At 59.4% G+C, this 27276-nt stretch overlaps 8 protein-coding genes across 8 annotated transcripts; 5 read left to right on the top strand and 3 right to left on the bottom strand.

Annotated features, from left to right (window-relative positions):
- Nucleotides 1–10: 10 nt before the first annotated feature.
- On the top strand, nucleotides 11–1680 carry LTHEOB_878 (Glycoside hydrolase clan GH-D; the record flags this gene model as incomplete). The annotated part of the gene is made up of 3 exons (XM_035518294.1): nucleotides 11–255; nucleotides 298–675; nucleotides 732–1680. 3 exons carry the CDS (start codon nucleotides 11–13, stop codon nucleotides 1678–1680), a joined length of 1572 nt encoding a protein of 523 aa, XP_035369637.1.
- Nucleotides 1681–1898: 218 nt separating this feature from the next.
- LTHEOB_879 (Glycoside hydrolase clan GH-D) lies at nucleotides 1899–3131 on the top strand (the record flags this gene model as incomplete). The annotated part of the gene is made up of 1 exon (XM_035518305.1): nucleotides 1899–3131. The coding sequence occupies one exon, from the start codon at nucleotides 1899–1901 to the stop codon at nucleotides 3129–3131; it is 1233 nt and encodes a 410-aa protein (XP_035369638.1).
- Nucleotides 3132–4497: 1366 nt separating this feature from the next.
- Nucleotides 4498–4892, top strand: LTHEOB_880 (uncharacterized protein; the record flags this gene model as incomplete). Its single annotated transcript, XM_035518317.1, has 3 exons — nucleotides 4498–4525; nucleotides 4599–4800; nucleotides 4850–4892. 3 exons carry the CDS (start codon nucleotides 4498–4500, stop codon nucleotides 4890–4892), a joined length of 273 nt encoding a protein of 90 aa, XP_035369639.1.
- Nucleotides 4893–6595: 1703 nt separating this feature from the next.
- LTHEOB_881 (WW domain containing protein) lies at nucleotides 6596–7567 on the bottom strand (the record flags this gene model as incomplete). Its single annotated transcript, XM_035518328.1, has 2 exons — nucleotides 6596–7047; nucleotides 7147–7567. The coding sequence occupies 2 exons, from the start codon at nucleotides 7565–7567 to the stop codon at nucleotides 6596–6598; spliced, it is 873 nt and encodes a 290-aa protein (XP_035369640.1).
- Nucleotides 7568–9404: 1837 nt separating this feature from the next.
- LTHEOB_882 (PAP/25A-associated protein) lies at nucleotides 9405–11342 on the bottom strand (the record flags this gene model as incomplete). The annotated part of the gene is made up of 4 exons (XM_035518339.1): nucleotides 9405–9890; nucleotides 9942–10302; nucleotides 10363–10698; nucleotides 10774–11342. The coding sequence occupies 4 exons, from the start codon at nucleotides 11340–11342 to the stop codon at nucleotides 9405–9407; spliced, it is 1752 nt and encodes a 583-aa protein (XP_035369641.1).
- Nucleotides 11343–12264: 922 nt separating this feature from the next.
- LTHEOB_883 (Trehalose-phosphate synthase subunit) lies at nucleotides 12265–15253 on the top strand (the record flags this gene model as incomplete). Its single annotated transcript, XM_035518350.1, has 3 exons — nucleotides 12265–14665; nucleotides 14714–14986; nucleotides 15039–15253. The coding sequence occupies 3 exons, from the start codon at nucleotides 12265–12267 to the stop codon at nucleotides 15251–15253; spliced, it is 2889 nt and encodes a 962-aa protein (XP_035369642.1).
- Nucleotides 15254–15988: 735 nt separating this feature from the next.
- On the bottom strand, nucleotides 15989–17912 carry LTHEOB_884 (Small nucleolar ribonucleoprotein complex subunit; the record flags this gene model as incomplete). The annotated part of the gene is made up of 2 exons (XM_035518361.1): nucleotides 15989–17581; nucleotides 17637–17912. The coding sequence occupies 2 exons, from the start codon at nucleotides 17910–17912 to the stop codon at nucleotides 15989–15991; spliced, it is 1869 nt and encodes a 622-aa protein (XP_035369643.1).
- A 256-nt stretch (nucleotides 17913–18168) lies between these two features.
- On the top strand, nucleotides 18169–19436 carry LTHEOB_885 (Zinc finger zim17-type protein; the record flags this gene model as incomplete). Its single annotated transcript, XM_035518372.1, has 3 exons — nucleotides 18169–18336; nucleotides 18389–18556; nucleotides 18618–19436. The coding sequence occupies 3 exons, from the start codon at nucleotides 18169–18171 to the stop codon at nucleotides 19434–19436; spliced, it is 1155 nt and encodes a 384-aa protein (XP_035369644.1).
- Between the last annotated feature and the right edge of the window lie 7840 nt (nucleotides 19437–27276).

Below are 27276 nucleotides of genomic sequence, written 5' to 3' on the forward strand. Positions count from 1 at the left end.
GCGATTCGCCATGGAGAAGCTCAAGCAGATGATGCACCACCACCGGAAGCGCAGTAGCCATGCTCCCTCCTTTGCGCTCAACGCCTTCCGCCATTGGGCCACCGCCTTCGTCGTGTGCGACTTCAACGTCGACGTCGGCCCCGAGATCCTGATGGTCTACCCGACCGACACGCCCTTTTCGCAGGCCGATCTCACTGCAATATGCTTCAACAGGCAAGTCGCCGAACTGCAATCGCCCGTGGATTTGCTCGTAACGTGCTGCAACGTTCCACGCGTGCCCCTCTAACACTCCTGCAGCTTCCCCGAGCAACAAACACCCGAGATGGGCGAAGACCTGTCGTTTCAATTCTCAATCAGAAACCGTTCTCCTGACGTGCTGCTGAGTTCTCCGTGCGCGCCCCATGGCAGCCCCAGCACCTTCTACGGCAGCTGTCTGTTCCGTCAGGAATTCGACGGCACCACCAAGCGTAGCTACAATCAAAAGAGCCTGGTGTTGATCTCCAACCACAACTTCCCAGCCTTTTACATGAAGCTTCTGCAGCAAATGACGAGCTCTGGCATCCTGTGTGACCCCAACACCTTCGAGGCAGCTTGTACCCAGATCTCCGCCTGGCCCCCGCCCTCCATCGGCCGCCACGAGCTGCCTTTTCTCGGCTCCTTGCTGGTGCTTGAAATGTACGTGGCTCGTCGCTCTCGCCTTCGATGAACCCGCTCCGCTGACAACGCTGAAGTGCACCCCATCTTGCGTTCCCGCTGCAAGGACTTGCCTCCCCGCAAAGTGGCCGTTCGGACGGCGTCTCCGGCCCTATATATGCCTACCAGCCGACGGCCTCTTGGTCGCGCATCATCCCGTACTTTTCTTCCCTGTCAGACCTGTACACGGTGTTCGAGAAGATGCTGCTTTGTGAAAACGTCGTCGTCATGGCGAAGAGCCCGCAGACCTGCAGCGAGGTCGTATCGGCGCTCGTTGATCTGATCCGACCCATTCCCTATGCTGGAGAGATCAAGCCGTACTTGACCATGCAGTCCGAGTTCTGCGTTGCCGGCTTCAACGGAGGCACTTCGAGACACTTCATCGTCGGCATCACGAACCCCTTTCTTCTCAAGAGAATCCTGAGCGCGGCGGAGACCAGCGGCAGTACGATTCCGTACGTTTTGTATCTGCACAGCACCGGAGCTCCGGTTCCCGTCAAGCCGTCCAGCTCGCACCCGACCTGCCCGCCGGGTTTCGATATCCCTGGCGGAATCGAAGCCAACAACCCGGCCAAGAAGCTGCTGAAGCCGGACCGATCTTTCCTGCAGCAGCTGGACACCATGCAGAGAGGTGGCAGGCCGGCAACAGATGCCATCGGGCCCCTGGTGCGGCGGCACTTTGCAGAACTGACGGCGCAGTTCCTCGCTCCCATACTCAGATATCTCGCCACGGGAATGGCGCCGACCGTCGCATCGCCCGGTGGCAACCCCGCCTACGCAAACTTCTCGGAGCCTGACTTCTTGAACAGCCTCTCAAAATACGGCACGTCCATTAAGCTACGCGGACAAGGACCCCTGCAACGGCATCGTACCCGCGATGCCCTATACGGGGAGTTTTGCCGATCACCCAACTTCTACTCCCACCTCGAGATGAAACTAAGCCTCGAGAAGGAAGCTTCTGTGGGCTTGCTCAATGTGTCCAGGTGAAGAAACGGGTAAAATACGAACGCCCAAGGTCCTTGGTGTTCATTGGTGGAACTGGGACAGTTTGGTTCGGAAAGATGGACCGCAGGCCGCACGCGACGCAGCGTTTCATATGTTCTGAATGATTGAACGGCAGCAGGACACCCCGCCCCGGAAACAACGTTTCGAGGATCACGGTACATAAGAGGAGGCCCAATTCAATGCATTCTCTACCTCCGCTGATGTCCAGTACCACTTTCACTATGATTTCCTTCGTCGTCACCCTACTGCTGACGGGCACTAGAGCTTCTCCGCTGACGAGACGATTGGACAATGGCGTCGGTGTCAAACCGGCTCTAGGCTGGAACAACTACAACGCCGGTCTTTCCGCGAGCGCCGAATCGGCGTTGGCGGCGGCGAATGCGTTCGTGCAGCTGGGCCTTCAAGACCTTGGCTACACGTACATCAACCTGGATGACGGATGGTCGACTATGGCACGGGACGCAGATGGCAACCTCGTACCCGACCCGAACAAGTTCCCCAACGGCATGAAAAACGTCTCGGATCGGATTCACGCTCTTGGCCTGAAGTTTGGGCTGTACGGCGACTCTGGCACCGCAACGTGCGCCGGGTTTCCAGGATCCCAAGGCTACGAGGCGCAGGACGCGACGCTGCTGGCGTCGTGGGACGTGGACTACTGGAAGTACGACAATTGCAACACGCCTTCAGGAGATTCGCAGCCCCGATACGAGACGATGCGCGATGCTTTGCTCGCCACGGATCGGGACATCCTATACTCCCTGTGTCAGTGGGGGGTCGACTCGGTGTGGGAATGGGGGGCCAGCGTGGGCAACTCTTGGCGCGTCGGAGGCGACATCACCAACAACTGGAACTCGGTGGCCAACATAGCAGCCTCGAACGCCGGCATCGCGTCGTATTCCGCACCCGGAGGATTCAACGATTACGACATGCTTGAGGTGGGCAACAGTGGGCTGACGGAAGCCGAAGAGCGAGCGCATTTTGGTCTCTGGGCCATCTGCAAATCCCCACTCCTGCTGGGGACGGATTTGACCAAGATATCCGATTCCAGCCTGGCGATTATCAAAAACGCAGACGTGATTGCCGTCAATCAGGACCCTCTGGGACGTGCCGCATCGACGTTCACGCCATCGGGACAAGCGGCGCCCACGAGCGGCCAGCTGTACCCATACTGGTCCGGGCCTCTCAGCGATGGATTCGTGATCGGGCTCGTCGCCGCAGACGGTGTGGGTACGCTCAGCGCCAGTTTTGCGGATGTGCCGGACCTTGGGGCGGGGACATACAGCTGGACCGAGCTGTACAGCGGCAAGACTGGAAGTGGTGATGGTGTGAGCTGGACGTTCGAGGCGGAGCACGACATGGCCATCTTCAAAGTGACAGGGAAGGTTCCATCGCAGAGCTCGAGCGCGGTCTCGACTTCGGCAACGCCCAGCTGATGAGTGGCGACCACGATACCGGCGGGGACAGCTGTTGGCCGGTGGGGTCAGTGCGGAGGACAGGGCTACTTGGGGCCCACAGCAGTGAGCCCAGCCTCCCATTCGTCGCGCCATCTAGAAGGGCTCCGGAACAGTCGGCGGCTGACGGCTAGTTTATGCAGGCGCAGGACGAATGCTGCTGATTGCGTTGCTGGCGGCGGCCTTTTCCTATTTCAGGCTGATGGCTGTGGTAGTTGATCAGATAACACATCAATGATTGGCAACCAGAGCAGGATTCTGGAGAGGGCCCGATTCATGCGTGCACCCCGCCTCGTGGGCGACGTCATAAATGCTCGTACAATAGCGTTGAGGAGGCGCGGCTGCTTCAGAAAAAGCGGGCATGCAGCTGGCTCGGCGCCTTCCCGTTTCGTGCGCGGGGCTTTCTGCAAGGCACCGAGCTGCGCCGTTCGTTTCCCGAGGCGTATGTAGGAACACACCCCGCCTGCAGGAGAAGCTCTCGCCGTCACATTCTCGCCGAAAAACGCGCGTGCTGAACTGGCATGCGTCTGGGGGCCTGGGGCAGATCATCCCACAAACACGGCAAAACGTGGCTGCAGGGCGCATCAACCGGCCAGCCTAGAGTGTGGTGTAGTGCGAGTCGGGCAGCGGCGACTGATGAGGTTTTGTTTGTTGCTGTGGCCAGCGGCTCTAATCTCGGCGCCGGTTCCTTGGGTGCGCGATCAGCGAGCAGCAGCCAGCGCGCAGCCAGCGCAGCGGGCAGTGTTTAGGCAGCCCGTGGCCCCGCGCATCTTGCGCACTCGCGGAGGCAGGTCGGCTGCGGCGAGGGTGCGGGCAAGCGAGCGGCGCTCGTGAAACGGCTCATGCCTTGCGACGACGCGGCGTTGCCGGCGCCACAGCCCGAATCCGCATTAGGGGGTGGGAAAAGCGCACGTTTTGCAACGCCAACCCGCTCATCCCATTCCCACTTCTCTCCGCACTACTATCTCCAGCCCTGCATCTCCCTGGCCGGCCCAGACCGCCGTTCTCTCTTTTCTGCGCCCGCCTCCCACTCACCACCAGTCCCTCTTTCCATCCAAGCTCGTCCCCGCTGCTGCTGCTTGCACCCACACCGCACCTCCACGCCGAACTCCCGGCTGATCGTCCACTCGGGAACTAGCCTCTTGCCTGATTATCCGGAGATCTTCAGCCCCCCCATTTCCGCTCACGCTATTGCCCTGGCAGCAATCGTGCCTGCTTATTCTCGCCCTTAATTGCTCGCGTCTCCCGGGCCGTTGGACCACCCTTCCGATTGCACAATCGCCCTCGAAACACCCTTCAGCCTTCAACGTCATCCCGTCCACGTATCGCTTTCGCTCTTGCCATCACCATGGGTCTTATCGAGAAGCTGCAGGCCAGTGAGTGCCCCTTTCCAACCTGCGCCCGCGCCAAGCGCCTCCAACCAACAAGAGGCTAACACCAACGCCGCAGAGCTCGAGCTCTACCGCCTCGAGCAGCGCTACACGCGCCGCGACAAGCGCACCACGTTCATCAGCGACGCTCGGTATGTCGACGGCGAATACGTCTACGGCAGCGGCCCGTCGTCGCCCTACTCCAGCACCTCGGGCGGCTCGACTTCCAGCCGCCGCTGGAGCAAGATGCCCACGGCCGCCGTGCGCGAGTTTACTGGAAGGTCGGCGCGGTCATAAGCCCGCCGTTCTAAGCGAAACCCCTGGCCGTAGCGAGGCGCATTCGCCCGAGGGGTCGAGACACCACACGACCTAGCTCTCTCTCGCGCGCGCGGAGGGGGTTCACGAAAAGGAAGAGAAGGAGGCGCGGGGAAGCCGAGACTGTGGGGATGGGGAAACAAACAAACGGCGGCGCCGTTGAGGAAAAGAGGTGGAATGTTCGATGACGCGTATTCATTCGCTTCGGCGCGCCATCCAACGACAGGGGAAACCCGAAGCCAAAAACTCGGACGACCACGACGGCCATGGCTGCAGCTGCCCGCCTGGAGCGAGTGGACGAGGCTACAGGAGGCCAGCATCAGCGGCGCTCCTTGTCACGATTCAACTGAACCATTTGCGCACTTTCTTTCGGGCGCTTCCATGCAAGCGCCCGCAGCAGGGGAGGGAGCCGCTCTCCCTCGCTTGCTTTTTTTCTTGTCCTTTTTCTCACGAAGACCAAGCCAGAAAAGCCTTCTTCTTCGTGGCTGGGTACTTTTGTTGCATGAGCATCTTTTTTCGCATTTTACCCACCCACCGTTTTTGCTGCATATTTGGTTTAATAGGCGCAGGATTCTAGATTTGGGTCAACGCAAACGACTTCCCCATCATTTTCGACCATTCTTCTTCCCTTCGTTTTTCCTTCATTTGGGGTCGACAATTAGTTATTTTCCTTTGTTATTAGCAGACACACTTCGATACCACGTCTAGCTAGGGCTCAAAAGTTCAAGAGTCGATAGTGCGAGCTGCCGAGGATCTTCACAAAAGTTAGCCTCACAACGAATAGAGCCATTGGAACTATGACCTCCCCTGTCGCACGTGACTGGAGTTGTTGGGATCGTCACCGAAGCGAAGGATGCCTCTATATAGTGCACGTTCGTCACGCGTAGGCTGTTGCCATTTAGAAGAACAAAGTGCGTCCAATGGAGAATCGCCTCCGTCGTAGCACGTATCTGCAGCGCGGGGTAATGGGCTGTTCCTGTAGATGTGTGTCTCACTCGCTCGTGGCCGCCCCCACACGCTTCGGCTCGAACAGGGTGACGTAGGATTTTAGCTGGTGGCAACAAACAACTCAAATCATTAAACCTTCTTCCTTCCGCGGCACCCCAAATCACCGCGAACGCTCCGGGCGTGCAGGCCCGATTTCGCGGGTGAGATAATCGAGCCGGCGATCTCGTACGATTTGCAGGAGAGGGGAGGGGAGCTGAGATTGTCTGGTTGAACGCCACGTGCTCAGCGATCGTTGCTGGGGTCATCGTTGGTAGCGAGCGGTTCCTGCACCGCGCTGGAAACCTGATGGTTGCTTTTTCCTACCTCCCATCCCTTGCGTTGTTCTTCAGATTGCATTCTTCTCGCCGCACTTTGTATTTACTTTCTCGCTCTGCCTTCCGAGAGGGTGGAACATGAATGATATTAAGCAGGCGGTCAGCCATGCTGGACATACAATTGATTCAAAGCGTCTTGTTCGCTCTGTCAAATGCGAGACACAGGAACAAAGGCCTTGACTACATCAGCTAGTATTGACCATTGCAAGTAATGTCATCCGATTCTTGCCTCGTCTCGCCAATCACAGTCTGCGCAGTTCACTCTTTCGCACTTCGATCCACCGTAGGAAGAAAATAAGATCAGATCCCTGACTTTGTCTATTCATTTGACATACATTCGCTCAATATCTCGCCTTCGGTAATCGAAAGAGAAGCTGACATCCAACATCGCAATCCTATTCATATCGTGCCGGATAATCCGTTGCAATCGACGCATGCGCTAGTAGTCATCATACCTCGCCTCGTCCCTACCTTCATCGTAGCTCGCCTCCAAGCTATCCCCGTAGTTCTCAACGTCGTCACCAAACCGCTCGACCTTGCCGACGCCCTCGCCCACCCATTCGGCCGCGTTCTCGGGCGCATCCTCGACCGCCTCGACGGTGTTGTCCCAACCTTGCTCGACGTTGTTCTCGGCGCGGTCCCAGCCTTGCTCGATGTTATTCTCGGCATTGTCCCAGCCTTGTTCGACGTTGTTTTCGGCGTTGTCCCAGCCCTGCTCCACGCGGTTCTCGGCGCGGTCCCAGCCCTGCTCGACGTCGTCGGGGATGTTCTCGACGTGACCGACGGCCTCACCCGTCCAGCGCGCCGCGTCCTCAGGGAAATCCTCAACGTTCTGCTCTGCATGATCGACCTTTTGCTCGAGGCGGGCCTTGTCCTCGTCCCAGTCTTCGGCTATTTCGGAACGATCAGAAATTTAAAAACGAAGCGAGTCGGGAGGGGGGGTGGGAGATGGATGATATATATATATACCAAAGGAAAGTCCAAACTTACCCACTTTCTCGCCCTCGTGCATCAACAGCGCGCCGCCAGCCAGGCCTGCCGCCGCGCCGATGGCGCCGTACATCAAGCCGTTGCCGCCGCTTGACTTCTCTTCGACGTACTCGACGCGTTCGTTGCCGCCATAGCCGCCGTTGCCGTAGCCGCCGCCATAGCCCTGGCTCGGCGGAGGGCCGCCCTGGTAGTAGCCAGACCCTTGGTAGCTGCTGCCCGGGTGTTCAAAGGTGCGGGCGCCCGTCTGCTCGTTGATGAAGATCCAGCGGCCGGCCTCGCCGTCCCAGCGCGCGACCCACGGCGGCTGGACGTAGGGCGGCTGTTGCCCGTAGCCGCCACTGCTGCCGCCGTACGATTCTTGAGGCTGCTGCTGCTGCCCGGAGTGGGTGAATTCGGAAACGAGGTCGCCGATGAGGCCCATCTTGGGTTGTTTCTGGTGCTGGTAATGGGTTGAGGGGGGAGTGGTGAGTGTGAGAACGAGCTGGGTACTAGCTGTGTGGACACTGTGGCAGGGAAGCTGTGACACTGCGGGGTTTCCGAAGGGGTTGGCGAAATACGAAGGGGAGCTCTTGATGCGGCGCGGACATGTACATAAATAAAGGCATGGAAATTTCAGGGCCGGGTGATCAGGCTTGGTCCAATCTCGGAGGAGGGCGCTCTGATGGGGAATTGATGTGCCACAGCAGCATCGCCTTGTGGCTAATAACGCAGAACGGCTCCTCCCCCACTTGAGCGGATGTCGCGGCGCGGAACCCTGGCGTTGATCTGGCCCGCGCTTAGCTTATTAGAGGCGTGGGCTGTGCTTCGGCTTGGGTGACAGCTCAGCTGCGCGTTATTTTCCGGCGTATGCGGCTGGAACGTCGGCATGTGTCATCCTTCTCGCATCGTGACAGCCGTCGATTGGTCTGGGTTCGTTGGTGACGCGGGGCTCGGGCGATGCGACGATCTCCGCGCCAAGCTCAGCCCTGAAGCTTGTCGAAGCTTATCCCTCCGCTCCTGTCCATTCATCACTTTGCGCCTTCTGCACCAAGAGTCATGCCAAACCTGCCGATTGCAATCTCTGCGAGTCGTGCAATTCTCATACCAAAAATACCCGAGCACACAAATTGAGCTCCTCACCTCCATCTTCGCCTTCGTCAGAGCTGTGCCAAGTGCCCGTCATTAATGTGCCGGAGAAGGCGTCCGTATGAGCAAGGAGATCGATATCACGGGCCAGTCCTGTGCCAAAGAAGACACGGGTTGAGATGTTTTTGACGGTATTAAAGATGCAGACAGAGCGGAAGATTGGCTGACGCTGCTGCAGGAGTTATGGGATATTGTACAGAGGGAGTACGATGATTTCTCTAAAGCTGATGTGCGGTGATATAAAGGCCCTGCCTTTTTGCTATCCTGGTTTCAGATTTCAGCGACAGAGGGCTCTGGTAGTAGTAGCACATCAAATTAAGCTCATGAGACGAGTGATGGGTGGTCCTCGACGGGATAGTCTTCGTACACGAGCGAGGCTATGCAAAGAAGTAGAATAGCAGCAAACGATAAACCGACCTTGGGGGGATCGAGGGTCCTCGATGCCGTCACTGGCGGTTCGATCCATGCCAACACGGAGGCTTCACGCAGCACTGTGAGAAGAGCAAACGAACCCGGAAGCCACCACCTCCTTCGAGTGAAGTCGGTGCGCGCTTGGCCGCCCTCCCTATCACGGGGGCCAATGCTCTGTGCTCGCAGCAGCGCCTACTGATCCCTCTATGCATCCAGCTTTGGCTGGCGACCCGAAACTTTTCACTGGCCCGGCCTAACGAGTCGCAGCCACGAGCTGCAGGCAGCAATAGCAGACCACTCGTTCTAAATCTCTGATTGATCTGCAGTGAAACATATTAGCTCATCATCGACTTTTTTTTTGTAGGATCAGTGAGCTCCTTGGCACGGTAGTAGCAGGCCAACCATTAAACGAGCATAGAACGCAGTAGCTGATTTCTCAGCATTCGCAACATGCACGCGAAAGGATGGAGAACAACCGCTTTCAACCCAGGCTTTATTGCAGCGATCGCGCAGATTCTCCGAGGCATAATCTAACTCGTGCCTGGACTTCCCCCGCTAGGCAATCCTGGGAAACATGCTGGTCGGAGCATTTTCAGCCGCCTGACTCGCCCCGACAGTTCAACTGCAGTGCTGAAAACCACGGATCATCTCTACGAAGATGGCCCGATCCTCACGTTAGTATACCATAGTGACCGAGTGCTCGGCCTGCGACTGAGAGTCGATCATGCTTTGACATCCTCGTTCTTGATCTCTTGGGTGTCCACTTGGACTTCCTGAATGTCCACTTGAGCTTCCTGCTTGTCGACTTGGACTTCTTGAGTGTCGAGTTGGACTTCCGTGTCCACTTGGTCTTTCTGGGCGTCGACTTGGCCTTTCTGGGTGTCGATTTGAACTTCTTGGGCGTCCACTTGAACTTCTTGAGTTGTATGCACACTCCGATGCTGCCGACCGAACGCAGCAATCTTTTCCCTTCTTGCCTCCATCAGCTCGAAGCTCGTGCCTACCAGGGGCTTAAGCAGCAGCGAGCCATCGTTCTTTTCAAGCTTCTGACGCAGCACTTCGTTCAAAGTCTTGAAAGTCGCCTGCAAGTGCTTCCAGCCGAAAGTTTTCCGTCCCAGGTCGTTGGTGGCGTCGGCAGGATCGCGAATGGAGAGAAGATACGGCTGATCTTTGTTTTGTGCGCCAATTCTTTGCCCTTTGCGGAGTGCCTTTGGAGAATTAGTACACGGACACCCGGCTTCGGAAGCGAAAGTACGTACCGCCTTCTCTTCCCGGGAAAGCACCGGCTTACTTTCGATTTTTGGCAGGATTGACAATGGCTCCAACGAGATCCAATTGTTGGTCGTGTCAAATTGAGAGTAGAAGTCCAAGACTGCGAGGAGCTGCTCGGCAGGATCATGGCTGGCCGGCGACGAACCCAACTTGATACCTGCCACAATCAGGTAAAAGACGCTGTAGGAGCTGATCCCGCCTCTGAAGACATCGTGGAGCCCTCTAATCTCCAAAAGGTACCTGATAAGCATGTACAGGGAGCGAAGAGCCGGCAACTCCTCCATATACTTGTCCATAATCATCCGTGCATAGGATGTGTCGTTAGAAGCCACAATCTGAACGTCAAGGCTTGAGGGGGCATGTTGCATTGAGATGAGTGGGTATCTGGAAAAACGCAGGAAAACCAACATGAACTGGTCATCTGCCTGGTAGAAGGGGAACGTCATCTCGAGACCTTTTTTGAGAAGTTTTCTCGTCATGTGTTTGGGGGCCTGCTTCTCATCGCTCTTCTCCGAGATCTTTGGGTCGTAAAGACGAACGTCGAGGTCCGAAGTGGCGGTGGCCAGTCCATTCCTCTGGGAGCCGAAAAGTTCAAGCTTGAGTCCTTTATAGTTTTTATCCTTCCGTGAGTCAATGAAACGAGCCCACGTGTCTAGCATTTTATCCACCACAGCGATGCGGCCGGTATGCTCTTCGGGCGTGGGTTGGATATGTTCTGCAAAAGCCTCTATCTCTGCCCGGAGTCTATTTTGGAGTCAGTACGTCAGTTACATTGTTGTAGCGCGTGGACTCGACCTTTCCATTGGCGTGGCATCGGACCGCAGAGACGCTGCGAACCAAGGCAGATCTTCGTCTCTGACATCGTCTCTGCTGTGCAGCGGCTCCAGGTATTCGCCGACGTAGTCGACCGGAGGAAGGGACCGTTCCTTTGCGCCGATGTGGTATATTGGCATCGTCCTCGAGGCAGCCGCTTGGTTCGACCACTGCCATGGACCCTTCTGATCCGAGCCATTCCGCCCCTCCTTCTTCTTCGTACGCGTTTCTCCATCTCTAGCAACGGGATCGAAGCGGTCAGGGGGCAGGTCTGGCCTGAACCAAACGGTTAATTTTTCCTCTCCCGTCGGGCTGACCTTGTGGATAAGAGAGTCACGGTTGGCCTGGCGATGGGCCTCCAGGGTTACATCCAAGCTGGTCTTGCCAACGTAGCGAAACGTCGGGGACTCTCCATTGTCGGAGCGATGGCGGACGGTGGTGGAAAAGGCGGCAGCAGAGCAGTGCGAGCTGGCAACGGAGCGCAGTCTGGCCAAGGGGATGTCGAACAGGCGCGAGAGCACGACGTGCGAGCGGAGGGCATGGCCTGCATGGCAGACGGCGCGTTCGCCAGGCATGGGCGTGGGGGGCGGCGGTGGACAGTAGGTAGTCTGTGGCAGTGGTTCCTGCGTTTGTCGAGGGCGCGCGCGGAGAGCACGTCGGGTGGCACGGGCTCGCCGATTCACGTGCGGGTGCAGGGACCGCCGCTTTCACGAGCCGGGCGCCCTCCCATTGGCCAATGGCGCACGCATCTGGACGCTGCAGCTGCGCGCTGCTCGAGTTTGTGGCTTAATAAGGGGATACGCCGGGGGGTAAAAAAGGAGACGTAGGCGTGTCCGTTCGCGGCCGACGAATCAGCCAGCATCTCGCTCTGGCCGTCGTGCTGCTGGCCTCGGGAGGGCGCGCCGGCGTGGGTGGGGGGGCATGTGAAGCTTCCATCACCGGGCTGACAGCAGCGACAGCGCGTGGCATGACGGTGGGCAGAATCGAATTGCGCGCGTGGAATGGCAAAGACTGCGCCAGAAACAGCCGGCTCGCGTTGGCGGCCCGGGCCATGGCAAAGCCAAAGGGCTAGAATGACGTGGATTTACTTAATGTCCCGGCTGGCCGTTGGAGGGGCTCCGCGCGACCGCCTCGTGCTGCTCGCTCCTCCACAGCCGATCTTCTCCTATTGCTGCGTCAGACGCCATCACCGCACCCTTTAAAGCTGACAGTCGCGCTGACTGACTGCGCCCTCCGCCAATCGCCGCCCCTCCGTTCCCCCCGGTGCGACCAGCTGCAAGACCCCGCGCCTCGTGCATACAGATACTCGGTGTCGCGCAGGAGCGACGCGAGCTCGTTACCCAATCCTGAGCTGCGCCTGACGTCAATCGCAGCTTCTTTGCGCACCAACACCACCACCGAGCCCCGCCGGTATGTTCGCTGCCATTCCACGTCCGCGCCCCGAACCCACCTTGGCCGTCCTTCTCTGCCCTGCCGCAGGCCACGCTGACCGCCGCAATGCAGTTCGACCCGCGCGAGACTTTGGCCATGGCTGCCGAGCCCTCGAGGCCAGAGGGCCAATCCTCTGACGAAACGAATCCCGCCAACACCGAAGTACCCGTCACGCCCACCTCGCACACCGCCGGTGTCTCTGCCTACGTTCAACCCGACGCGCCCCGCGACCAGCCTCCGCTGCCATTCGACCCCGCGAAGGTTCCTTCCGGCCCGAATTGGAACCCCAACTCGATGCACGCCTCCGACGATGATCGCGCGAGCTCGCCCACCGACGTTGCCGCCGGCGCGAAGAGCCCGGAGGAGATTCTGAGGAGGCTCAGCCGTCCTACCTTGGACTCGGCGGAGAAGGCCGATCTGGCAGATGTCGATCCAAAGGCGGCCCATCCCAACCTGAACCTCAGCGGCCATGTCATCAGTGCCACTACCTGCGTCCCGTACAGCATCGCCTACTCGCCGGGCAATGATTGGGAGCTCCGCTCCAGGCGCGGCACTTCTGCCTTGTTCGACTCCTTCTCTTATCTCGCCTCCGCCTCTTCGCCTTGGAATCACACTCTGGTTGGATGGACTGGCGAGATCAAAGTTGCTCCGAACGCCCAACCTATCCCTGGTGACACCGCCGCGGGCCCCAATGCCAGCACCCCGTTAAACAAGGCCTCCGCACCCATCCCTGTCGATGCAGACGCGAAGCCCCAGCAGCCAGCTCAGGAGGGTATCAGCGTAGACCGGGAGCATCGCCTGCGTCTGGAAAAGCAGCTCGAGCGTGATCACGGCGGCAGGATAGTGCCCGTGTGGCTCTACGACGAGCTTCACGAAGACGAGGATGTGGTCGTCCTGAGGGACCAGTCTCGCTGGCGCCAGTTTGCCGACAAGGAGCTGTACACCCTCTTCCACTACAAGCAAAACGAACCTGCCGACGGGCGTGCCGCACGCAAGGCCTGGGCCGACTACTACCGCATGAACAAGATGTTCGCCGACAAGATTCTCGAGATATACAAGCCCGGCGACATCATCATGATCCACGACTACTACCTTCTCCTGCTTCCCAGCCTCCTCCGTCAGCGTCTGCCGAACGTTTATATTGGCTTTTTCCTGCACATCCCCTTCCCCAGCAGCGAGTTCTACAGGTGCCTGAGCCGTCGCAAAGAGATCCTCGAGGGCGTTCTCGGTGCGAACATGGTCGGCTTCCAGTCGTACAGCTACTCGCGCCACTTCTCGTCCTGCTGCACACGCGTCCTCGGATTCGACTCATCTTCCGCTGGCGTCGATGCGTACGGCGCCCACGTGGCCGTGGATGTGTTTCCCATCGGTATAAATGCGGCTGCCACGCAACGCGTTGCTCTCTATGACGAAGCCGTCACCGAGAAGGTCAAAGCGATCCGTGAACTTTACGCGGGCAAGAAGCTCATCGTCGGCCGCGACAGGCTCGATGCCGTCAGGGGTGTTGCACAAAAGCTGCAAGCGTTCGAGCTGTTCCTCGAGCGCTATCCGGAGTGGCGGGAGAAGGTGGTCCTCATCCAAGTCACTAGCCCGGCGACTCACCAGGCGACCAACAACGACGATGACAAGTTTGTCAACAAGATCTCCGACCTCGTCTCCAGAATAAACGGTGCCCACGGCAGTCTCAGCTTCGCTCCAGTCCAGCACTTTCCTCAGTACCTGTCCAAGGAGGAGTACTTTGCCCTTTTGCGCGTTGCCGACGTCGGTCTCATCACCAGCGTCCGTGATGGTATGAACACCACCAGCATGGAGTATGTCATTGCACAAAAGGAAAACAAAGGTCCTCTAATCCTTTCCGAGTTCTCCGGTACCGCTGGCAGCCTGGGCAGCGCCATTCACATCAACCCTTGGGACCTCGGCGGTGTCGCCGATGCCATCGACCGGGCTCTTACCATGACCGACGAGGAGCGCGAAGACCAGCACGAGCAGCTCTACAAGCACGTCGTCACAAACAACGTGCAGGCGTGGGTCAATAGCTACTTGCGTCGTCTCATGACCAACCTTTCGTCCTTCGACCAGTCATTCGCCACGCCGGCGCTGGATCGGGCGAAGCTTCTGTCTCAGTACAGGAAAGCCAAAAAGAGGCTATTCATGTTCGACTACGATGGCACGCTTACTCCGATCGTGAAAGACCCTCAGTCTGCAATCCCGTCCGATCGGGTCATCCGCACAATCAAGACGCTCGCCTCTGATCCGAACAACGCGGTGTGGATCATCAGCGGGCGCGATCAAGCATTCCTCGACGAGTGGATGGGGCACATCACCGAGCTTGGCCTCAGTGCTGAGCACGGCAGTTTCATCCGCCACCCCAAGAGCGAAATCTGGGAGAACCTCACGGAGAAGACCGACATGAGCTGGCAATCGGAAGTCATGCATGTCTTCCAGCACTATACGGAGAGAACCCAGGGTAGGTGACCCACGATTTCCGAGGTGGAAATATTCTAACGATGACCAGGCTCCTTCATAGAGAGGAAGAAGATCGCCCTGACCTGGCATTACCGCCGAGCCGACCCCGAGTATGGAGCGTTCCAAGCTCGCGAGTGCCAAAAGCATCTCGAGTCGACCGTTGCCAAGAAGTTCGAGGTCGAGGTCATGACCGGCAAGGCTAACCTCGAGGTTCGCCCGAGGTTCGTGAACAAGGGCGAAATTGCAAAGCGCCTTGTGGCCGAGTATGGCGACGCCCCTCCCGAGTTCATCCTGTGCTCGGGAGACGACTTCACGGACGAAGGTGAGATTCATCGCACGATGTCGTACCATGGCTCGACTAATCTTTCAAACAGACATGTTCCGCGCTCTTCGCGGCTCGAAGCTACCGGAGGATCACGTCTTCTCTGTGACTGTTGGTGCTAGCTCGAAGCAGACGTTGGCGTCCTGGCACCTGTTGGAGCCGGCGGATGTCATCTCGTGCGTTGCACTCCTCAACGGATCCGCCGATGCCGGTAACATTGGCGCCGTCGCCGTCGTCGATGGCACTATCCCTGAATCTCGACTCTGAGCTCAGGGAGTCTCTTGGCAGGAGTGTAACAATGGAACACGGCAAAGGAAAAAGAAACCCAAAAAAGAACCTCTAGACTATGTGATCACAGAGCATTTCTCAAGGCGTAGCGGGAATCAAAGCGAAAGGAAACGGAAGGTATTCATGAAAACAAAAGCCATGAAAGAGAAGACTTCTTTTAACAGGGTGACTAACACGGAGCAATAACAACTACGGAAGAAGGTTCGGCGGACGGGGAACTCTGGATACCTAGAGAAAGCGGGGTTAAGCATAGACGGGACGGTTTCTTGCAGCCCTTTTCCTGTTCTCTTTTTTTTTTTTTTTTGCTTACTTGCTTAATAATAGACGGGCAAACGGCAAAGCACATTGCATTCGAAATAGATATTTCTTCACAGACAGATGTACATGTTCTTCTGAAACAATCGGTCATCTTGAAATGGCCACTGTCGATCAAAGTAGATTCGGCATAAACACCGGTGGTCAATACTAGATACGCCGCACCCAGACTTTTGACTTGAAGAAGAGCCTGGGAGATATTTCTCCAGGCTCGATTGAAAACTTTTTACCCGTTCCATAACCACACCGATGGTCCCGTTTATACACCTGGAAACACGTGGGTGTACACTTGTCCCTTTTTCGTCTTTTCTCAAGCTGCATCGCCGTCGAGAAACTCCTCTATACCCCAAATTAAACGAAAAGAAAATCCAACGATCTAGCTCCTCTCCTCATTCCCTCTCAGGCCCTAATCTCCCACATCCTGATCTTTCCCTGCTCGTTGGCCACCGCCAGCAGCAGCTCGGCATCGACGCTCCGGCCCTCCTTCTCCTCAGCGGCGGCGCTGATGGCAGTGGCGTCGCCAAAGGCCACGGCGGTAATGCGGCCGAGCGGGGTGGCGTTTGTGGGCCAGTTGCGGTAGACGGTGCAGCTGGGCAGGTGCACGAGGCGGAGGGCGTCCTTCTTCCAGCGCGAGGCCATGGCTAGCAGCTGGCCGTCGGGCGAGAAACGGAGATGCGAGATTGGTGTCGTGAGCTGGTCGAGGACCTTGACGGGCTTCGGGGCGGCGGGGACGCCGCCGTTGGAGTCGTCGTTGGAGGGTTTGTTGCCGGCGGTGGGCAGCCACGCGCGGCGGTCGTAGATGTTGACGATGCCGCTGGAGCTGCCCACTGCGACCCAGCGGTCACCGCCCAGCCAGTCGTCGCGGCCGCTGCGGCCGCCCAGGGCCACGACTGACGTGCCGATGGCGCCCTCGTCGACCCAGCGCGCGCGCAGCCGCTGCGCCACCACGTCCCACTCGCTGACCTCGCCGTTCTTGCCCGCGATGGTGAGACCGTTGCCGTCGGCCCACCACGCAAAGTCGGCGATGCCGCCGCGCGATTCGATGCGCGCCTGGCTCTGCCACTGCAGCGTGCGAGCGTCCAGGATGTTGATGTAGCCGCCGCCCTTGCGCGCGGAGCCGAGCAGAGCCATGTACCTGCCGTTGGGGGACAGGGCGAAGCGTTCCATAGTGCGCTGCTCCTGTTGGTGGCCGTATACGCGGGTGACCTTCTCGATGGTGCCGGCCGCCAGGTTCCAGACGTGGAAATAGCGACGACGTGCGCTGAGGAAGATGCGCGAATCGTCGGGCGAAGGGTGGAAGGCAGTGGTGGTGAGAGGAGTACGCTTGATGTGCAAGGACGTGAGAAGGGGATTGGGGTTCGGCGGGACGGGCTGGACGTGGTGGAGGTAGAGAGTCGAGCTGGGACCAGACGAGAGCAGGAGTGGAAGGGTGGGATGGAAAGATAGAGAGGTGATTGCGGACGGCTGTATGCCACTGATGTCCTTTGTGCGCTGTATGTCGAGCACCTCGGCGCGAAGTCTCCGCTTCTTGCCCACTCCCGTAGTGTCCCTCCGCGTGAGGCTGTCGGCGTCCTTGAGCAGCTTCGCAAGCGGCTGGGCGGAGAGGTCGTCGTCGTCGATGTCCATATCCTCATCCGACGAGGCATCCTCCTCCGCCGACGACCCTGCGTCCTCGGAAATCTTTCTCCTCTTCCTCGAGGGCCTTCTTGTCGCTGGCACCGCCCAGTCCGGCGTCGGGTACAGGCGCTCAAACTGCCGCCGCAATCTCCGCGCGTACTCCTTGCCGTTGATCAGGTCTTCATCTTCCGTCTTGCGCAGTTTTCTTAGCCTTGGTACCGAGGCCAGCGAGACCACCATGCGCTCGTCGTCACTGTCTTCCCATGCGGGTGCATCCCTCCCAGCGTCGGCGAAATCGTCGTCGGAGTCCTCTGCGCCTGGAGCGGGGACGAGCGCTTTGGCGGCGGCATCAGGCCCGGCATCCACGAAGAAGAGCTGCAGCTCGTCAGCAGGCTGCGCAATCGAGCGTGTGGTGTCGCGGAAAACGTACATCGGCGTCTGCGACGTTGTCCAGGTCGCTGCCTTCCTCTTCCTCGTCGGCAACCACCAGTTCGCCTTGGCGCCCAAAGTTCTTCACGCCGTCGCGGAATCCGGTGCGGTCGCCAAAGACGAGTCTCTCGAGCTCCTCCTCGGTGGCATCCTTTTGCATGTCGACATCGTCGTCGGAGGCGGAGGCGTCACTATCCGAGGCGTAGCGGGCGAAGTCGGCGGGGAGCTGGAAGGGCGCGTGCTCCTCGGAGCGCTCGAGGACGGACACGGGGGCCATTGGGAGCAGCGGTGGTGGTTGTCGAGGGTCGGCGGGCGGCGTCCAAAAAATGTAGCTTGGTCGGCGTTTCGAAAGGCCGACAATTTGCCGCAACCTGACGCGCGGACTGACGACGATGCGCGCTGCCCTACGCGCAGTAATAAGCTTCCCCGGATCCTTTCATGCAGCGGGGCTCTCTCCCTCCTGAGCTCAGACGACGACGACCCGATGCAATAACACTCTCCCAGCGCCATGTAGCGGTTGGACCCGCGCCACCATGATCAACGTCGAGATCCGCCTGCGCCGCGCCATCCGCCTCAACGACCTGGTGCTGGTGCGCCGCATCGTTCGCAACAACCCGCACGTCCTGCGCAACCCGGTCTTCGAGGACAAGAGCAACACGTCGCTGCACCTGGCCGCCCGCGAGGGCTTCACTGATATTGCCGTACGTCGCGCGCTCCCCGCCGCACGACCGCAAGTTGACCGCGCCCTGCCAGGCATTCCTCATCGACGCCGGCCACGAGAATGACGGCATCTCGCGCAACACCGACCACGACACGCCGCTGATGCTAGCCGCCGCCTGCGGGCAGGTCGAGGTTGGCATCCTGCTGGTCGCACGCTTTCCGCAATGCGTGCCGTACACCAACCTCAACGGCATGGATGTTGTAAGGCTCTGAAATTATCTCGACCCGCGCCCCGTCCCTTATTAACCCCCAGCTCCAACAGCTCATGCACGCCTCCAAGAACGGCTCCTCCGCTCTTCTCCCGCACATCCTATCCGCGCCCTATCCGTGCTCCCCGCTGACCCACGACAACGACGGCAACACCGCCCTCCACCACGCCTCTGCCGCCGGCGAGCTCAAGTGCCTGCGCCTGCTCCTCCAGGCCGGCGCCAGTCCACACGCCCTGAACGCATACGCCTGGAGCCCTTTGGCCTACTCGCGCACCCAAGCAGCAAAACTCTACTTCGAGGATCTGATCGCCGAGCAGGAGCGAGCACGCTCCGGAGAGCAGCAACAGCGAGGCAAGGACGCCCAGCAGCACGCCCAGCAGGCTGCCCGTCGCGAAGCCCTGCGCTCCAACAAGGCCGTGCCCGGCGGCGTACGGCTCGTTCAACCAGACGCCGACCTTCCACTGCCGCCCGCATCGTCCGCAACTCCAGTCGACCCGACCGCTGGCCTGCCGCGGACGTCTTTGGACAGAGGGCCCGGAGCCGTCATGCTGCCGCGAGCATCCTTGGACAGGGGACCCGGTGCTTCCATTCTGCCGCGGACATCTCTAGACAGGGGACCCGGTGCTGCCATGCCGCCCTTGCGAACGTCGTTGGATAGAGGCCCAGGTGACGTACCGCGCAGTTCTTTGGACAGGGGCATTGCCGGGATGGCACCGCCACCGCCGCTCAGAACGGGCGACTGGAGTCCCGTCGAGAGGAGGAGACCGATGACGCCGAAAGGGTCGGCGGGTGGTGGGACGCCCACCATGGGACAGAGCGAATGGAGTGCTGGCCGATTCCATTCGAGAGCGAGGGCGCAGAGTGGAGACTAAAGAACGGGAATGGCAATGATTTTTATCACTTGTGCCGAAGCGGGATTTCGTTGCCTGCTTCGTATTGGCGTCTACCGGAGCGTTTAAGCCGGGGGACTGAGGCTGAGGTGCCTTCTCCTATCGTTTCCCTTCGTGTTTTGTTTTCTTTTTCTCATTTCTTTTTCCTCTTTTGTTCTCGCGAAGATGGCGTAATAAACGTGTACGGAAAGGATAAACCGGAAGAGCAAGAGGACGGTATTCGCCGCAAGGCGATGGGGACTTGTAAGAGGCGTTTTCCCACACTCGACGGGATAGATATTACAGATCCTTGCAGGTAACAATAAATTAGCTCACGCCATAAAAGCATTTCCCGAGATCTTCAACGGCCGAGTGCCAACAACGGTTCCCCCAAAATCCTTCAGGAGGCGTGCAGAAGCCGTTGGTCTCGGCCTTGGTTGAGCCCCGCCGCCAGTCAGAATAGGATGGGCCGCTACAGGAAAACGGTGGGGACGATTCTCACATGTCAAGCACCATGACAGGCCCACGCGTTTCTGTGCGCTCATTAGCGCGAGCCGCACGCTGATGTTGGTGGGGGGGCAGTTGGGAAGAGCAAGGATGACATACATACGTCAGCACCACCAACCGCCTACCAACCATCCAATGCCGCCGAACCAACGAAAACCAGCCCCCTCCCCACCAGCCTTGCCGGTCTGATTATTACGAGTGATCTGATGAACCCGAACCCGGCACGGGGAACCGGACAAGAAATGGCAAAAAGCACATGGCAAACAAGTGCATGGGGAGCCTTCCCCTCTCGACCATTACCAATGCACTTGGCCGAATCGGGCAGGCAAACTACCTCTCTTTCCGTTCCCCTCACTGCGGGTTGATCGCGGGAAGTGGAATGTTCCAGAGTTGTCGAGTAGGGCTCCAGAACACACAACACCACTGCAGAAGAACGCACGTCGGTACGGCACGATGCTGTGCAGCGTTAGTTGCACACTGGCGCGCGGGAATGCAATGCAACCTGCACATAACCCGCTCTCCTCACAGCCCACCACTAACCGGCAAAGGACGTATGTATGTGTGCACGCATGCGTGGCTACGTGCTTTGGAAGTTACCTGTTGCCATTCTGCTTCACCGCACCTGCATACTGACTACAGCAAGAAAAGCCATGTCTTTAAAAGAGGCCGGGGGCCCTGTGAACAACAGCTTTTTTTCATTATCATAAGCTCAGTGAAACCGTGAGAACCAAAAAGCGACCTAGGAAATAGAAAAGTCCCCCAAAACCGCGTAGATCAAACCAAGAACCGCCTCCGAAAGAAGATTGCCCTCTCAGCAGAAGCTGCGAGTTGTCAAAAATAGAAAGTGGAGCAGAGAAAGTAAGTACTAAGTCCGAATGCTCCCCAAACCCCCATGCTGCTGTCCCTTTTGGCCGGATTGTCAAAGCCTTGAATCCCAACCGAGAAAAAAAACATCACATGAATCCACTGAACATCAAAGGAAAACCAGACGCGCAAAGGATTGCTTTTGATCGTCATATGGCATGTCCTTTCGTTCGTCGTCCATATCCCGTTTCGTCCATCATCGACAAAGAAGATCTGACCGGAAACCAAAGGTAAAGCAAGGAATAGGTCGCTCGCTCTTTTCTTGTTCCCTTGATGCTTTCTTTCAATTCGTCGGCGTCGTCATCCGCTCACACAAAATGTCGCACAAAAAAAGCACGAATCAAATGACGTCCCCAAGGCTGCCTCCACTGCTTGCAAGATTCCGAGCGGCAGATGGAGAGAAGACTGAGATCGAGGCAAAGACAAATGTCCTTTTTTTCAACTTCAGGCACTAGAAGTTAGGAACATTGCCGTCCGTCCTGGGATGGCTGTTGTCTCGCTCTATCCGAAAACCCCACCCGCAGACGCCGAAAGTAGAATCTTAATCGTCGCATTAACCGGATCCTTTGGTCTTGCCGCTGTGCAGCCACACGAGCTTCCGGTAGACAGCTGCTGAAAAAAAATGCCCGTTTTGTCCGCAACGAAAAGTGCAATGCCATGGGGTTGCGAAATGAAGAGTACAAAGGCTCGCCGGCCCGGGCTCAGACTCCGCAGTCGAGTCGAGCCGGCGAACGGGCAGACCAAGGTTCATGAGGCTGCCAAGAATCGAAGAAGTAGGAGAGTCATTACTGTCGTCAATGCCAGAAGTTTCAGTTGAAAAAAACAGAAAGAGAAGTCAATGAAGGAATTTGCTGGCAGTGTTCATGAGATGCTCGCAAACCACGTGAGAGACCCGGGATGGAGGTCCGGGATAGTCGGGAGCAGTTGCCAACGACACAGTGCGGGGAGCCGGATATGCAGAATTATTTCCGGACGACGCCGCCATCGGAAATCGTTGGATCACCACTGATTAGTGTTCATCCTCAAAGCGCCTGGTCGTAGAGCCGTCTATTGGATCTAGTGACGAAAGCTGCCATGGCAGAAACATACTCGACTAATGACAACGAGGATGGATTACCGCCGTCCGTGTTGAGCGAGCGTGGTCTTGGCGCGCTGGAGACCACCAGGGACGGGTCCTCCAACCGCACCACCCATGGTCGTCTCAGTCAAAGTCTTCCTTCGCTTTAAGCTTTCGAGGTCGTTGCCATTCGCGTCACGGCTTGCCGGACGACCGTAATCCGTCTCGTCGTCATCGAGCTCGCGGACGCGCTTGCCCGGAAGACCGTTGGCCGGGCTATACTGGCTCGGATAGCCCGTGGGCATGGCATTGGGCGCCGGATACCCGTCCGGTCCGTTGCCATTGGCGGTGCTCCGGGTGTCGCTGATGACGCTGTACAGATTGCTCGAAGGCAGCTTCGTCTGACCAGGAGTGGCGTACCCGCTGGTCCACTGAGTCGGGCCGGTGTTGGTGGTGCGAGGAGTGGCTCTGCCTGAACCGTTCTGGTGAGGCGAGCCCGTCATGTCCTGAGAGACGTGGTCTCCGCGAATTGCTCCGGGAGCCGTCGAGCCCGGGTAGCCGTAGGACGCACGACTGCTGTACGGAGCACTGGTGTGAGTGTACTCGTTATCGTGATCCTGATCAGCTTCATCCTCGCCAGTCACCTGACCGACTTGCTCCGGCGGTTGATTCAGAAGGCCCTCCGTCGGCTTCACGTCGGCTTGCTGCACCGGATCACCGGCCGCGCGCACCGGAGGCGCCATCTCGCTCTTGGGGTACGGGGCCGATTGGACGGGTTGAGGGTAGCGAGACAGGTTCTGTGCGGCATACTGGCCCTGCTGGTTTGGAGGGGCGCTGTACATCTGTCGAGAACTGTCGTAGCCTTGCGTGGTTGGATACTGCTGTATGGTCTGCATCGTCCCGGGAGGAGTGGTTGCTGGCGTGGTCGGGACGGAGCGCGTATTGCTGAGTCCCGTGTCTATCGACAAGGGTTGGTTCCCTTGCATGTTCGATACACCGGGGTTACCCCACTCGTACGAATTGCTGGAGTTGCCCATTCCGATGATGCTCGACGCGCTCGTCGGGGGCGTCGGGAACGTATGAGCCCTGTCGATCGAAGGACGACCTGATGCGGGGTGAGGAGCAATGGAGTGCGGTGATTGCTGGATCTGGGTCGGGATCGACGGATTGCTTAGAGAATGGTGGTGGTGAAGCGGGGGCGCTTGCGAAGCGGTCGTCGGAGCGCCGATGTAGCGCTGTTGGCCCTCGGGCCGACGACGATCGAGCGCTGCCATCGCGTTTCCAGTTCCTACAGATGTCCTCTGGTTGGTTGGATGGTAGAGAAGTGCTCCAATATCGTGCACAAAGAGGGGGTAAAGCTGCTCCGTTATCTTCTCCTTGTTGGCGAAATCTAGAGCACGCTCAAAGGGGATCCTTCTCCACGTCAGTCATCTGATCATTCAGAGGTCCTCTTCGAAACTTACCAAACTCCCTTCAGGTGCATAGGCCCAATCTTCACGACGTGCCTCGTCTTCTCGCTCTTTAGGATTCCATCACGCCGACCTCTCGTCATTCCGGCGACGTTCAAGAGCTTCGTTCCATTGATGAAGTGGTTATCTGTACTGCCGTCAGTCCTGGAGCAGGCGTGACACCTTTTTTTTGCGGATTCATACCCTCTCGACGCGCCACGCACACGCCCTTGGCCTCGACCTGGAAACACAAGCTGCCCTCATCTTCCCAGAGCGTTGCGGTCACCCGGGGTTTCATCCCGGGGGGCGCGACCTGGCCTGTCGTGTCAAACTGATGAGAGGGCGCGTACCCTTGCTGGCCGGGGACGGTCGAGCCAGGGCCACCAGCGGACATTGCTGCGTCTTGTCAGTGCTAGCCCGTGCAGCGGAGGCTCGAAACATGTTGTCTCACCTGGAAGAGGTAAAGATGCCGGGACGAGCGAGTTGTTCATCGTCGCCGTCGAGGGAGTTGGAGGCATGCCATTGCCGTACGAGCTCGGGTACGAGTAGCCTTGTACCATCGGGTTGGTCGGGCCGGGCTGCAAGTACGGAGGCTGCTGGTACGATGCGTAATGGCCGATTGTGGATGGAGGGCCGGACGACGTCGCATGCCCGGGGTTGGGCATGTGGTGCTGCTGGACATCAGCGTACGACTGCATTTGGTTCATGTTGGCGTATGAGTCGGTGGCGTAACCGTAGCCGGATTGTTGATGCTGCTGGGCGAAGGGCGATTCCTGCGACTGCCCATTCAACGAGTGAGGGTCCCGTCCAAGCGTCTGGGGAGTCTGCTCGGGTGAGGGAGTCTTGAAGCCCGAGTGGCTTCCGTTCACCGATGACGAGTAAGACGTATGAGAGCTCGCGCTGCTGTTGATGGCTGAGGCAGAGCTGATGGATCCACCCCGAGGCGAGGAAGAGTTCGACGACGGATTGGCACCCGACTGGATCTGGGGCAAAGCCGGTAGCCGCTCACTCGATACAGTCGGTCGTGGTGCGAATTGAGTGTTGTACCACGGTGCGTCGACGGGGCCTCGGGAGTGGACCTGCGAGATCGACGGCAGCTCCAGCTTTTCGGTATTGTCGGGGTCTGGTTTGGAAGTGACAGGACGGGAAGGTCGAAGCCTGTTCGGAAGTCGAGTCAGTGGTGTCGGCAGGGCGGGCAATGGGGAGGTTCCCTTCGCAACGGCAGATGCAGGATCTGGGAGTGCACGTAGCCGGAGATGTGGGGCCAACGCCGCCGTGCTCGCCGGGCGCCTCGCTCGCAGTGCCGTGACGAGCCAGGGTAGGTGGCAAAGCGGACGGTTTGCAGTCGGGCGAAAGGGGACGTTTGGTTGGGGGATTGGGGGGTGGAGGGAGAGAGGATTGGGCAACAAGGCGACGGCGCGCGCACGTGGGTGAGCAAACACTGACCTTCAGGTGCAGAAGCTCACCGCGCGACTGGAGGCGACAGCTTCGCAAGATCGTTTAGGCTCGTCCGAGGCGGTTTGGTGGTTGCTCCCGCGGTGGCACAGTTTGCTGGTAGCACGATAGCGTACCCGAGGAATTTGGCGAGGACCAGGTTAGGAATGCGGCGCTTGGGAGCGAGGCTTGGAGGAAGCAGAGCAGACGACAAAAACGCTTGCAGGGCAGAAGGAACAAGGCCGTCGTGACGTCGTGCCGGTCGTAAGGGGGGAGAGGGGAGGCTCAATCGGTCGTGTCAAGGCATGCACAGCAACGAGAGGCTGACTGGTGTGGAGCTTCTGGGCGGCGCAGCAGGCGGGCGGTTTTTTGTTGTCCGAGAGTGGGTCGGGCGAAGACCAACGAACAGGCGTGAAGCTGGGGGCGCGCGGGTGGACGGGCAAAGAATAGCAGCTGGCAAATAGCCGGACAGAGCTCGCAGTCTAGCGGTCGTGGGCAGTCGTAAAGTCGTCGCAGGTCGTTGACGGTGGCCGTGCAGGATCTGCTCTGGTTGCGGCTGGTCAGCTTTGGGGCGCGGGCGGCTGAGGGGGGGACGGGCGGCGGCGCTGGACGCACCCTCGACGCTGGCGCAGTTGGTGCACAGAGAGCGTGGCCTGGCGCCGGGCAGTGGGGGAGGGCGGAGGTTTAGAAAGCGGAGGAGGTTGGGATGTGAGATGTGCTAGCGCGGGTCGGGTTGGCGCGAGCGAACCAACGCTGGCACCTGTCCAGGGCAGAGATAGGCGAGCGCTCGAGAGGGCAGCGGCAGAAGGCTGAGAGGCACGTACGTATCGGCGGGCTCGCGCTCGCTACTCACAGGCGGGCAATGGGCGGTGGTTGTGTTGAATTGGCGGGCGTTCGTTTTGAGGAGCTTCTGGTGGCGCTGCACCTGGGCGTTCTGTGCAGGCGGGCCACGACGCAGGCGAGCAGCAGCTGCTTGACCGACAGCGAAGCACGAGCCGCCGGGCGGTGCGTGGGCGCGGGTCAAAGAGAAGCGCAGGTCTCAAGATGCGTGTGCGGGACGGCGCGAGCGCTCGCAAGGGCAGTGCATGGACAGAGCCAGCGCAGCGTCGACGTCGAGGGCTGGGCAGGAGCTGCGGGTGGAGATCTCGCACGCCGCACGCTCAATCTAAATTCACTTCGGGGCTGGTGGAGAGCGTGGGCAGGATGGTGTGGCGGCCGGGCGCGAACCAGGTCCCGTGAGAGGGCCGTTTCCTCCATGCTTGCTTGCTTCTGGGCTGCAGCGCGATGCGGCAGACAAGGGCCCGCAAATGCACGCAAGCGAGTGGGCGAGACAGGGCCCGTTCTGCCTTCGCGCTCGTGATTTCTAGGCCACCACCGCCTATCGCCAGCGCCGCCCGTCAATCATCTGCCAGTGCGCCCTCTCGCCCAGCCGGCCCGCCCGCGCACCAGCCGCGCGCAGCCCCGAACGGCGGGGGGATCTGATAGCTGCACGCCTCGACACCACACGGAGATAGTGCGCGCCGCCGGCTTCCCTTATTAAGCTGAGACGCGCGCCGGCAGCGCGACGCGGTGGGGCTGCGCTTCCGAGAGCATGCCTGGCCGTCGGAATGGCAGGCCTGTCCGAGACGGCGTTCCCTGCCGCGCTCTTCATGGTGGCGTCGAGTGGTCAGAGCAGCCGGGAGACGGGCGCCATGATGTGCGACTATCGCTCTGCAGGTCAAGCGCCGCGATGACTAACCCGCGCAACGGGTGATTTGCAGTGCGCCGGTGGGGTCGCCTCAAGCGCTCAACGCTCACCGATCGAGCAGCGAGGCAGGGATCCGGCTGCGCGCGCGCGGGGCGAGCGGGCGGCACGCTGTGCAGGGCAGGTCCATCGAGGCGCCGCGCGGGTTGGCCGATCGGCGGCGTGGCTCGCCCGCAGCCAACGGAAAAACCGTCTGCGCTGACTGAAGGGGTGGTGCAACGTGCTCGCCGGAGGATGGGCAGAGCAGCGCGCCGGGTGCGACCGCGCAGGCATGGCGCGCCCCGGGCGAATCGCAGCGCGACACCCCGATGCTGGACGCTCGCCGGGGAGGCCTGAGGCGCGCGCGGCCAGCCAGCCAGCGCCCGCGTCGCTGCCGATTGTACCACGGGCGTGGTGTTGGCGCGCCCGCGCTGATTCGCCGCCGTGTTGCGGTGTGCGTCGTGTGCGCTGGCGCTCCCCAGGCGTTGTGTGCGGGCAGGGACAAGGCACGAAGGCAGGCCCCCAAGCCACCCACCGCGACAGCAGCACCGGCACCGCCTCTTCATGATGATGGAGATCACGATTGCGTCCCAGTACCGTGGGCGCCCGCGACACATCGCCCGGCGTGTGAGACGTGGATGCGGACAGCGGCCTCGAGGCGCGGCTACGCTTCTCCGCGACCGTTGAGCGATTCATGAGCGCTGGATGCCGTCAGCCGCGCATTCCTTCAAGCTTTCGACCGCGCCGGTGAGCGCTGCTGAGGGCGGCGAATCAGGGCGGCTGCCGGCCAGCTGCCAGCCACCCGCCAAT

Source organism: Lasiodiplodia theobromae (genome assembly GCF_012971845.1).
Source record: "Lasiodiplodia theobromae strain AM2As chromosome Unknown scaffold_2, whole genome shotgun sequence".
In the NCBI taxonomy this organism is placed as follows: domain Eukaryota; kingdom Fungi; phylum Ascomycota; class Dothideomycetes; order Botryosphaeriales; family Botryosphaeriaceae; genus Lasiodiplodia; species Lasiodiplodia theobromae.